Source organism: Xenopus tropicalis, chromosome 9, assembly GCF_000004195.4.
Source record: "Xenopus tropicalis strain Nigerian chromosome 9, UCB_Xtro_10.0, whole genome shotgun sequence".
NCBI lineage: Eukaryota > Metazoa > Chordata > Amphibia > Anura > Pipidae > Xenopus > Xenopus tropicalis.
In genome coordinates this window covers 83,828,229-83,841,070 of record NC_030685.2, presented here as the reverse complement: position 1 = coordinate 83,841,070, position 12,842 = coordinate 83,828,229, and the positions used below count along the sequence as shown (strand labels likewise).

The 12,842-nt window shown below is 50.5% G+C and overlaps 1 protein-coding gene across 21 annotated transcripts in view; it reads right to left on the bottom strand.

Moving 5' to 3' along the window:
- ptprn (protein tyrosine phosphatase receptor type N) overlaps positions 1-12,398 on the bottom strand; it is a 40,162-nt gene extending 27,764 nt beyond the window's left edge. For 19 of the 21 annotated variants that reach the window (XM_031892527.1, XM_031892533.1, XM_031892525.1 and 16 more), the window contains exons 1-5: positions 12,078-12,396; positions 2,074-2,124; positions 631-744; positions 393-498; positions 59-305 (exon numbers count right to left, since the gene is read on the bottom strand). In XM_031892527.1, coding sequence (XP_031748387.1) covers positions 59-305; positions 393-498; positions 631-744; positions 2,074-2,124; positions 12,078-12,159 — 600 coding nt within the window. In that variant the 5' untranslated portion in view covers positions 12,160-12,396. 21 annotated transcript variants of the gene reach the window in all.
- Positions 12,399-12,842: the final 444 nt, after the last annotated feature.

The following is a 12,842-nucleotide window of genomic DNA, read 5'->3' as shown; positions in this document are numbered from 1 at the left end:
TCCCCACTCCTCCGGTGCTGGGCAGCCCAGTAGCAGGTTATGAGTAGCAGGGTCTCACCTGGGATTTGGGGGTCTGGGAGCTCAGCAGAAGGTAGGTCATATATTGGTCCAACAGAGGAGAGATGTCCTGTTTGAGGGCTAGTGGGACCCTTGGCTTCTGAGGGGAGGTGTCTCCTAGTGGGGAGGGCAGCCGGGGTCGGAAATACTGAAGCTTGTCAGCTGATCCGGCCCATCTTGGTGCAGACATCTGGCTCATCCCTGGTAACCTCTGCATGGTCCGACCAGATCCAAGGGACAAGGGGGACCTTCAAGAGCCAAGAAGAACGGGAGTAGAGTTAACCGTCCCCTCTCTACCCTACCCAAGATCTCTACCCACTAATTACCACCATTACCTGTCCTCGTCCAACCCATCCAGGGTCTCCAGGGGTCTGTGCTGAGGGATCCGACCCATCTCATGGGCCAATAAGCGTGGGGTCATATCATCCTTCCAGGGGAACCCTGCGGGGGCACAAGGGCAGGTTGCTCAGTACTCATTCCCACAGGGTGCACCCCCATTTACAGGCTATTGAACCCAGTTGGTGCCCCGAATATGGGCCTATCAAATGCCGGCGGGGTAGATAATGAACATACCTTTAGCTGTAAGTTGCCGTAGCACACCCTGCAGCTGCTGTAGGGCCCCCGGGGGCACCTGGAATGGGGCGTCATCCCTGTCGGCACGTGGTCGGCACTGACCAAACAAACCATCTGATAAGAGGAAAGCAAAGTCCCTTTCAGTAATGGCCTCCCTAATTAATACCTATACCGGATACACCGCCAGCACAACTGCTCCCAGAACGGTAATGCCAAAACACAAATATGTTTGGACCAGTGGTTTAGGTTTATATTCCCAATATTCCCAGTGGCAACATTTTTAATCCAGCCCCCCCTCACCCATCCTCACCCTTGTGCCACCCAGCCTCACCCTCGTGCCACCCATTCCTCTAGTAATGCAACCAGAACATGACTTAACATGAAACAGGGCCTGGGGTGCCATACACGGAGCTGCCTAATGCCCCCAAAGGGAAACCCCTGCCCTGGGCACGGCACATAGTGGTTGTAGGCATGAAAAGTGGGCACAGTACAGACTTGCCAACCCTCCCACCCTCGCATTCATATCCCTTATGCAAAAATCCAAAAATAGGAAAAAAAAGCTCCAGCAGATTAACTGCAAAACATTTATTATGGGTAGTGGTAACACGACATGTTTCGGGTTAATACCCTTTATCAAGTTTTCATTTTTCATTTTTATTCATATCCCTTATGTGGGCGGTGGGGAAAGCCAATGGCCTATGACCCTGGTGGAAAACCCTAGAAGTGATAGAGTCCAATATGGAAGCCTATGGAGCACAAGCATAACTGACTTAGGGACATAGTGTGCGATGTTGCCCATAGCAACCAATCAGATCTTTTGTTTTCTAACGTAGGTATCCATTCAAATCTAATTGCTGATTGGTTGCTATGGGCAACATCCCCGGTGATGTTGGCTTACACCAGTGATCCCCAACCAGTGGCTCAGGGGCAACATGTTGCTCCCCAACCCCTTGGGTGTTGCTCTCAGTGCCCCCAAACCAGGGAGTTATTTCTGAATTCCTGACTTGGGGGCAAGTTTTGGTTGAATAAAAACAAGATTTCCTACCAAATAAAGCCCCTGTAAGCTGATAGGGTGCATAGAGGCCCCTAATAGCCAATCACAGCCCTTATTTGGCTCCTCCATGAACTTTTATGGTGCTTGTGTTGCTCCCCAAGTCTTTTTACATTTGACTGTGGGGACCCCTGGGTTACACCCTACATAAATATGCCCCTAAGTCAGTTATGCTTGAAGCTCCATTGGCTCCCACATTGGCCTCCATAACTTCTAGGTTGTTCCACGGGGGCCTCGGGCGCCCGGCTTAGAAATCTGGCCCTGTTGGCAAGTCTGTACTGTGCCCACTTCACCTGGGGGAGCAGAGGATGCTGGGAGTAGCTCCCCACTGCTGGAATCCCACCCCCCAGCTTTACCCCCTTCTGACGGTTCTGGAGCAGGAAAGCACTTACCCCGCACACACACCTCCTCCTTGGAGCAGAGCCTGACGTCAAACAGACACCCTGCGGGGACAAAAGAGATAAATTGCTTTATTGTAGCTGCAACTGAATGTGCTGAAAGGTCAGCAAAGCAAAATGATCCAGATCCCCCGGGAGACGAGCGAGGATAAAGTCGTCACTCCCTGCAGCTTATTCTCCCAGTGTTACTGTTACTCAAGCAAAGTGCATGGCTGCTTAGAGACCGGTGCAGCCTCCAGCATAAACATAGTATTCATTTTATATATAAATGGCAGCTATTAAAGGGGCAAGGTAGGGTCCTTAGCAATTCTCCATTGTAAGGCTGCCACAGCTTACAGCCCCCCTCCTTCTGTGACCCCCCCAAAACTCCATCTTGCCCTACTGTCTCCATCTTACCCTAATGCCCCCATCTTGCCCTACTGTCTCCATCTTGCCCTACTGTCTCAATCTTGCCCTAATGCCCCCATCTTGCCCTACTGTCTCCGTCTTTCCCTACTGTCTCCATCTTGCCCTACTGTGTCCATCTTGCCCTACTGTCTCCATCTTGCCCTACTGTCTCCATCTTGCCCTACTGTCTCCATCTTGCCCTACTGTCTCCATCTTGCCCTACTGTGTCCATCTTGTCCTACTGTCTCCATCTTGCCCTACTGTGTCCATCTTGTCCTACTGTGTCCATCTTGCCCTACTGTGTCCATCTTGTCCTACTGTCTCCATCTTGCCCTACTGTGTCCATCTTGTCCTACTGTGTCCATCTTTCCCTACTGTCTCCATCTTGCCCTACTGTGTTCATCTTGTCCTACTGTCTCCATCTTTCCCTATTGTGTCCATATTGTCCTACTGTCTCCATCTTTCCCTACTGTCTCCATCTTTCCCTACTGTCTCCATCTTTCCCTACTGTCTCCATCTTGCCCTACTGTCTCCATCTTGCCCTACTGTCTCCATCTTGTCCTACTGTCTCCATCTTGCCCTACTGTGTCCATCTTGTCCTACTGTCTCCATCTTGCCCTACTGTGTCCATCTTGTCCTACTGTCTCCATCTTGCCCTACTGTGTCCATCTTGTCCTACTGTCTCCATCTTGCCCTACTGTGTCCATCTTGTCCTACTGTCTCCATCTTGCCCTACTGTGTCCATCTTGTCCTACTGTCTCCATCTTGCTCTACTGTGTCCATCTTGTCTTACTGTCTCCATCTTGCCCTACTGTGTGCATCTTGTCCTACTGTCTCCATCTTTCCCTACTGTCTCCATCTTTCCCTACTGTCTCCATCTTGCCCTACTGTGTCCATCTTGTCCTACTGTCTCCATCTTTCCCTACTGTCTCCATCTTGCCCTACTGTGTTCATCTTGTCCTACTGTCTCCATCTTTCCCTACTGTCTCCATCTTTCCCTACTGTCTCCATCTTTCCCTACTGTCTCCATCTTGCCCTACTGTCTCCATCTTGCCCTACTGTCTCCATCTTGCCCTACTGTCTCCATCTTGTCCTACTGTCTCCATCTTGCCCTACTGTGTCCATCTTGTCCTACTGTCTCCATCTTGCCCTACTGTGTCCATCTTGTCCTACTGTCTCCATCTTGCCCTACTGTGTCCATCTTGTCCTACTGTCTCCATCTTGCCCTACTGTGTCCATCTTGCCCTACTGTGTCCATCTTGTCCTACTGTCTCCATCTTGCCCTACTGTGTCCATCTTGTCCTACTGTCTCCATCTTGCCCTACTGTGTCCATCTTGTCCTACTGTCTCCATCTTGCCCTACTGTGTCCATCTTGTCCTACTGTCTCCATCTTGCCCTACTGTGTCCATCTTGCCCTACTGTGTCCATCTTGTCCTACTGTCTCCATCTTTCCCTACTGTCTCCATCTTGCCCTACTGTCTCCATCTTGCCCTACTGTCTCTATCTTGCCCTACTGTGTCCATCTTGTCCTACTGTCTCCATCTTGTCCTACTGTCTCCATCTTTCCCTACGGTCTCCATCTTTCCCTACTGTCTCCATCTTTCCCTACTGTCTCCATCTTGCCCTACTGTGTCCATCTTGTCCTACTGTCTCCATCTTGCCCTACTGTCTCCATCTTGCCCTACTGTCTCCATCTTGTCCTACTGTGTCCATCTTGCCCTACTGTCTCCATCTTTCCCTACTGTCTCCATCTTGTCCTACTGTGTCCATCTTGTCCTACTGTCTCCATCTTGTCCTACTGTGTCCATCTTGTCCTACTGTCTCCATCTTGTCCTACTGTCTCCATCTTTCCCTACTGTCTCCATCTTGTCCTACTGTGTCCATCTTGTCCTACTGTCTCCATCTTGTCCTACTGTCTCCATCTTTCCCTACTGTCTCCATCTTGCTCTACTGTGTCCATCTTGTCCTACTGTCTCCATCTTGCCCTTCTGTCTCCATCTTTCCCTACTGTCTCCATCTTGTCCTACTGTGTCCATCTTGTCCTACTGTCTCCATCTTGTCCTACTGTCTCCATCTTGTCCTACTGTCTCCATCTTGTCTTACTGTGTCCATCTTGCCCTACTGTCTCCATCTTTCCCTACTGTCTCCATCTTGTCCTACTGTGTCCATCTTGTCCTACTGTCTCCATCTTGTCCTACTGTGTCCATCTTGTCCTACTGTCTCCATCTTGTCCTACTGTCTCCATCTTTCCCTACTGTCTCCATCTTGTCCTACTGTGTCCATCTTGTCCTACTGTCTCCATCTTGTCCTACTGTCTCCATCTTTCCCTACTGTCTCCATCTTGCCCTACTGTGTCCATCTAGTCCTACTGTCTCGATCTTGCCCTACTGTCTCCATCTTTCCCTACTGTCTCCATCTTGTCCTACTGTGTCCATCTTGTCCTACTGTCTCCATCTTGTCCTACTGTCTCCATCTTGCCCTTCTGTCTCCATCTTTCCCTACTGTCTCCATCTTGTCCTACTGTGTCCATCTTGTCCTACTGTCTCCATCTTGTCCTACTGTCTCCATCTTGTCCTACTGTCTCCATCTTGTCCTACTGTGTCCATCTTGTCCTACTGTCTCCATCTTGCCCTACTGTGTCCATCTTGTCCTACTGTCTCCATCTTTCCCTACTGTCTCCATCTTGCCCTACTGTCCCCATCTTGCCCTACTGTGTCCATCTTGCCCTACTGTGTCCATCTTGTCCTACTGTCTCCATCTTGCCCTACTGTGTCCATCTTGTCCTACTGTCTCCATCTTGCCCTACTGTGTCCATCTTGCCCTACTGTGTCCATCTTGTCCTACTGTCTCCATCTTGCCCTACTGTGTCCATCTTGTCCTACTGTCTCCATCTTGCCCTACTGTGTCCATCTTGTCCTACTGTCTCCATCTTGCCCTACTGTGTCCATCTTGTCCTACTGTCTCCATCTTGCCCTACTGTGTCCATCTTGCCCTACTGTGTCCATCTTGTCCTACTGTCTCCATCTTTCCCTACTGTCTCCATCTTGCCCTACTGTCTCCATCTTGCCCTACTGTCTCCATCTTGCCCTACTGTGTCCATCTTGTCCTACTGTCTCCATCTTGTCCTACTGTCTCCATCTTTCCCTACGGTCTCCATCTTTCCCTACTGTCTCCATCTTTCCCTACTGTCTCCATCTTGCCCTACTGTGTCCATCTTGTCCTACTGTCTCCATCTTGCCCTACTGTCTCCATCTTGCCCTACTGTCTCCATCTTGTCCTACTGTGTCCATCTTGCCCTACTGTCTCCATCTTTCCCTACTGTCTCCATCTTGTCCTACTGTGTCCATCTTGTCCTACTGTCTCTATCTTGTCCTACTGTGTCCATCTTGTCCTACTGTCTCCATCTTGTCCTACTGTCTCCATCTTTCCCTACTGTCTCCATCTTGTCCTACTGTGTCCATCTTGTCCTACTGTCTCCATCTTGTCCTACTGTCTCTATCTTTCCCTACTGTCTCCATCTTGCTCTACTGTGTCCATCTTGTCCTACTGTCTCCATCTTGCCCTACTGTCTCCATCTTTCCCTACTGTCTCCATCTTGTCCTACTGTGTCCATCTTGTCCTACTGTCTCCATCTTGTCCTACTGTCTCCATCTTGTCCTACTGTCTCCATCTTGTCTTACTGTGTCCATCTTGCCCTACTGTCTCCATCTTTCCCTACTGTCTCCATCTTGTCCTACTGTGTCCATCTTGTCCTACTGTCTCCATCTTGTCCTACTGTGTCCATCTTGTCCTACTGTCTCCATCTTGTCCTACTGTCTCCATCTTTCCCTACTGTCTCCATCTTGTCCTACTGTGTCCATCTTGTCCTACTGTCTCCATCTTGTCCTACTGTCTCCATCTTTCCCTACTGTCTCCATCTTGCCCTACTGTGTCCATCTAGTCCTACTGTCTCGATCTTGCCCTACTGTCTCCATCTTTCCCTACTGTCTCCATCTTGTCCTACTGTGTCCATCTTGTCCTACTGTCTCCATCTTGTCCTACTGTCTCCATCTTTCCCTACTGTCTCCATCTTGCCCTACTGTGTCCATCTTGTCCTACTGTCTCCATCTTTCCCTACTGTCTCCATCTTGCCCTACTGTCTCCATCTTTCCCTACTGTCTCCATCTTTCCCTACGGTCTCCATCTTTCCCTACTGTCTCCATCTTTCCCTACTGTCTCCATCTTGCCCTACTGTGTCCATCTTGTCCTACTGTCTCCATCTTGCCCTACTGTCTCCATCTTGGCCTACTGTCGCCATCTTGCCGTACTGTCTCACTGGAATTCTGGGATTTGCAGTTAATCAACTGGTACAAAGGCACATACATTGCTCCTGGGATTTCTCCAGTAATTATTCTTGGCCACTAGATATGCCCACTGGTTGCTATGGATACAGACTTAGGGCAAACTTTGCACATAAGTGTTATGTTCAGGCCGCCATTATGCACCATGAATGCCCCGGGTAACTAGCGATTCTGTATGCCACCTACACATCCATTCATATTGATTTGCCCCGGGGGCAGCAACACATGTAGTAACAGCCACGGAGCACAGCCTGGAGTCCCTGAGTAATTACTAGTAATAGAGAGAAAGACTGATACAAATGATCTCCTTGTGCTAAAATAATCAATGTTTTACCCCCATGGAGGCACTTATGTCACTGTAGTTCTGCAACTTCATTTCCTTTCTGCCACAGGTCCCCCGTGGATCCAACCAACACTGCATATACATTACATACAGGGAAATGTATCCTTCTATATCATCCCCCATCTGTGCTCTGGGCCCAGAACCCCTCAGTGACTGCTAATATCCTTATCATTTACAGTAGGGGGTACATTATCCCTTATAATACATGAGTGATACTCAGAGTTCCCTGTATAACTCAGCCTGCAGCCTTGTGCCTTTATATGGGCACAGAACCCCTCAGTGACTGCTAATATCCTTATCATTTACAGTAGGGGGTACATTTTCCCTTATAATACATGAGTGATACTCAGAGTTCCCTGTATAACTCAGCCTGCAGCCTTGTGCCTTTATATGGGCACAGAACCCCTCAGTGACTGCTAATATCCTTATCATTTACAGTAGGGGGTACATTATCCCTTATAATACATGAGTGATACTCAGAGTTCCCTGTATAACTCAGCCTGCAGCCTTGTGCCTTTATATGGGCACAGAACCCCTCAGTGACTGCTAATATCCTTATCATTTACAGTAGGGGGTACATTATCCCTTATAATACATGAGTGATACTCAGAGTTCCCTGTATAACTCAGCCTGCAGCCTTGTGCCTTTATATGGGCACAGAACCCCTCAGTGACTGCTAATATCCTTATCATTTACAGTAGGGGGTACATTATCTCTTATAATACATGATAATAATACATTTCAGTCTTCCTATCTATATATATCTATATTTAATACCATTTAGGGGGAGTGGAATGGGCAATGGAATTAGGGATGCTGAAGCCTAAACAGTCGCTCAGTGGATTCTCCTTAGTGTATAGAGCTGCTCAGGAATGTGAGAGAGAGAGGAGCACTGATTGGCTGTTGTTATTGGAATTAATTGAGGTCAGTGTGCGCTGCCTGGGAATAGGGAGGTACAGATGTGCACCCACACACACAGGAGCCCAGGATATTACTGCCTGTAGGAAGGCCGGTTCCATCCTTTGACGTTGGTTGAGTCACAGGAGGAGGAGGAGGAGGAGGAGGGAGAAGAGCAAATGTAACGTCAGAGACTGAGTCAGCCAACGCGCCACATGCAGCACAAACAGCCCCCAGAGTGTGTAGTCGGCCATTAATTACCTCAACAGACTCGATAGTAACAGTTGGGCGAGGTGCAAACTCTGTACATAGAATAGCATTGGGCCAAGGCACACACAGGCTGATGTAGGTAGGTAGGTGCACTTACCCCCCGCAATCAATTAGTATGTTCTAATTTGTCAGAAATCCTAAACCAAAAGTCTAATCTATTGGTGCTCCGCCCATACCCACCTACATCAGGCTCCTGTGACATCAGCGTGCCAAGGCTGTGATGACATCATTAGGTAAGTCCCCGCCCACGGAACTGCAATGAGGCCCTTCTGCATCCCATCATCCTCTAGTAGCTATGGAACTATGGGGGCAATTATTGGGAGAGGGGCCCTTGTAGAGTAATGAGTGCAAGAGCTGCCATGGGTAACTTTCCTGCCAGGGTGCGAGAACTATTCCCAACCCCCAGGGGCAGTCAGTAAGGATTCCTGGCGCATCGAGTGTTGGGGGGGGCCTTGATTTGTGCTGAATAGAACAGTCCAGAGTGGGAAAGTGCAATGTTACCCCCCTTAGCACTGTAGCCTGCCCCTCGCCTTGCACAACACAGACTATTGCCCCACTTGTGCCCCCACCCCCTTGAGTACCCCCGGCTGTACTGGCAAATAAACTGGTAACAGGGGCAGATTTAGAGATGTAGGGTGACTGCACCCCCATATATAGAAGTTAAAGGGGAGTCATTATATACAGGGGTATAGGAGAGAAAGAGAAGCCCCAGCCTGGGCAGAATCCAACCAATCCCTGTGTATAAGCGGCCAACATTGGGCAGAGCCGGAATAACGATCCCAATGTCTCTGTATTTATACCCAGAGCTGCCGATGTACATTCCCACGGCCTCTAGTTCCCTAGCAACCTGCTCCGTGTGGGGTAATAACAGCCCCCCGTCACCTCCAACACCCCATTATCAGCATGTCATACCCACCGGCGGCCAATGAACTGCCCAACCCATTGGGTTCTCTTTCCAGACTGAACAAGATTTATTTTCTAGAGAGACATGAAGCGGTTAATATTTGGTACTTAATCAGCAGTGAGGGGCCCCTGGGGCCAATAGGGAACCTGACATCTAGGGCCCCGTGTATCTGTGTTACACAGTGATATGGGGGGGCAACTGATGGATTTTGTCACACAGGGGGGCCCACCGGGGGGGTTACTTGGTGCCCAGACCAGTCCCACGCCGGGGGCAGTACACACAATCACTTTCAGGCTATAATAATAATAATAATAATAATAATAATGCAAAAGCAATGGGACACAGGTCCGGGTAGGTTCCCCCCCCAATATAATTCCATGGCATATTGGGGGGGCTATACAGATCCGTAGGCGCACTTGTGGGCCAGGCAAGAATCGCTCAAAAACGCTGACGGCCACAGTCACCTGACCCAGGAGTGCACCCACGGGCCCCAGCGGTTGCCATAGAAATTAATAGAGGGTGATTCCGAGAATTTCGTTGCCCACCCGCTAAAATGGAAATCCTTAGCAACTGCAGAAGGGGGTGAAATCTCATTCGTGCAGCAAACAGGGGGCAATAGAAGAGTATATGGGGGGGGGGTCATTTTGCTCTAGTGGAAGCCCCCCCTGTAGTTGGGTGTTTGAACGAATAACAGTTGTCTGTATCTATAACATTTTTTGATGATGGGGGGGTAATGAAATATTGGCTATAAACTGGCTTGAACACAACTGTTTACAAACAGACCAGAGTGCAGTTACCCCTAGCAACCAATCAGAGATTTGTTTTCATGAATCTACAAGCATTAGACTGATCAATGCTAATTGCTGAATGGTTGCTATGGGTTACTGCACTGGGGCCACTGTTAGTACATTAATGGTTTTGCCATCATACATAGGTAATGCCCCGGGCATCTTGGGGTCACGATTATTTGCCCAAGGTAAATATTGTTACTTCCGCCCTGTGCAAATACACCCTCCCCTGCCAAAGGAAAAGCCCCCCCCCCAGGGGTAACAGGGATCCCCCCTTACCCCCAGGTTACCTCTAGTTACAGTGCAGGTATAAAGGGTGGGATTACATACACCAAGCTGAGTGCACACTCAGACCTTTAAAGGGGAACTTCTCCCCAAACCCACACAATGCATAATGAAAGAAAATGTTATAATTAGCAACTTTCTGTTGAAAGCAGCATGTCTATATCTTTGGGTGCAGTTCCCCTTTAAAATATAATCAGAGAGTCTGTTGCATTATAGATATCACTGAACTACTAATTCCCAACATTACCCAACCACATAGGTCTGTCAGGGGATTCTGGGTGTTGTAGTTTATCAGCACCAAGATAGGGAGGCAATGTTTCTGGATCAGTTACAGATACTCGGGGTGCAGGGAATGGGCAGGGAAAGGGAAGGGAATGGGCAGGGAGTGGGCAGGGAATGGACAGGGAATGGGCAGGTAACGGGCAGGGAATGGGCAGGGAAGGGGAAGGGAATGGGCAAGGAATGGGCAGAGAATGGGCAAGGAATGGGCAGGGAAGGGGAATGGGCAAGGAATGGGCAGAGAATGGGCAAGGAATGGGCAGGTAACGGGCAGGGAATGGGCAGGTAATGGGTAGATAATGGGCAAGGAATGGGCAGGGAATGGACAGGGAATGGGCAGGTAACGGGCAGGTAATGGGCAAGGAATGGGCAGGGAATGGGCAGGTAACGGGCAGCGAATGGACAGGGAGTGGGCAGGTAATGGGCAAGGAATGGGCAGGTAATGGGCAAGGAATGGGCAGGGAATGGACAGGGAATGGGCAGGCAACGGGCAGGGAATGGACAGGGAATGGGCAGGTAACGGGCAGGGAATGGGCAGCGAATGGACAGGGAGTGGGCAGGTAATGGGCAAGGAATGGGCAGGGAATGGACAGGGAATGGGCAGGTAACGGGCAGGGAATGGACAGGGAATGGGCAGGTAACGGGCAGGGAATGGGCAGCGAATGGACAGGGAGTGGGCAGGTAATGGGCAAGGAATGGGCAGGGAATGGACAGGGAATGGGCAGGTAACGGGCAGGGAATGGGCAGGTAATGGGCAGGTAATGGGCAGCAAATGGACAGGAAGTGGGCAAGGAATAGGCAGGGAACGGGCAGGTAAAGGGCAGGGAATAGGCAGGTAATGGGTAGGGAATGGGCAGGGAACAGACAGGTAATGGGTAGGGAATGGGCAAGGAACGGGCAGGTAACGGGCAGGTAATGGGCAAGGAACGGGCAGGTAATGGGCAGGGAATGGGTAGGGAATGGGCAGGGAGTAACTCAGAGGTTTCCCAGTATGAGATATCACTGGACTGATCTAAGGGAGGAACAGGGATGGTTCCAGCAGGAACAGCAGATGAAACCAACAGATAATGTTTCTCCCGTGACTGTAACAAGTGGAACGGGCACATCTGTATCGACGGCTCCATTTATAGAATAATCAATAAACTGAGGGTTTTAAAGGGGAAACCTTCCCCCTGGGGCCAGTCTCCCTACACCTGCACTGAGGAACCAACCAACCCTGTCACAGCTTCTGTGTAACTACAACTCCCAACCTAGGCAAGTTACCCAGAGCCGGAGGGGCAGTTTGGGGGAAGCACTTACCCTGGAGCCCAAGGACAGTTACTAGGGAGCGATTATACCATATAGCAACTGATTTCCTGATGTTCAACTCCAACTCTCACACTCCCTCCAAGTGCCAAAGGGTTGCTCTGGATCTCAATTGCCCCCCCTTCAGTTTAGCCCCCTAATAAAAGCAAAGATACCCCTCAATTAGTACTGAGACCCCCCCCAGTGGGCACCCACTCACCGTGACCGCGGGAAGAGAGAGCCCTGAGTGGGCGGAAGGAGCCGAGCAGAAAGCAGAGAATGAGCCCCGCACTGAGCCTCATCCTGGCACCGGAGGCCGCTGCTTGGGGGGGGGTGCAGGCCTCACCGGCTCCGATCTCCCCCCTCACACAGTGGGCATGATGCCCCCGGCGGGTACCGGGCACAGAGGCCGCCCCTCTCCTCCTTCTCGGCCCCCGAAAGGGATCAGCACAACGGACAGCGCCTGTCGCTTCAGCACCAGCTGGAACCTGTGAGCAGCAGAGCTGAGCCTGCGCCCTATACCCCGCCCTCTCGGCAAGGCAGCCCCGCCCACGCCGCGCAGCCACGCCCCCAACATGAAGAATATATGAATGGGCAGCCGCTGTCCCCACCCTGTTTTACTGGAGCCACGCCCACGTTGCTTTTCTCATTAGTTCTTACGTCAGCGCTTTCCCAAAGGCAGGAGTACCCGCCACCCTGGGCGGCACTGAGGTGACAGTCAGTAGGTGGGGGAGGCGGCAGCTAGATTGGATCTGGTGTTTTAGAACAGGTGTGGGATCTGCCATAGTGCTTGCCTGCGCAGGCTCACCAGTGGGTAATGGCAACAGGTGGTCGGGACGCCCCACATTATTCTTTCATATGGACCTAAAAGGCAGCTGCCATTCTATATTGGGCCGGTAGGGGGCACAGTTGCTGGGGAAATCCCTAGTCTGAGGTTTCTGTAGGTATTTGTAACTAGGGGGTAGGTAGCCAAGGCAATGGCCTG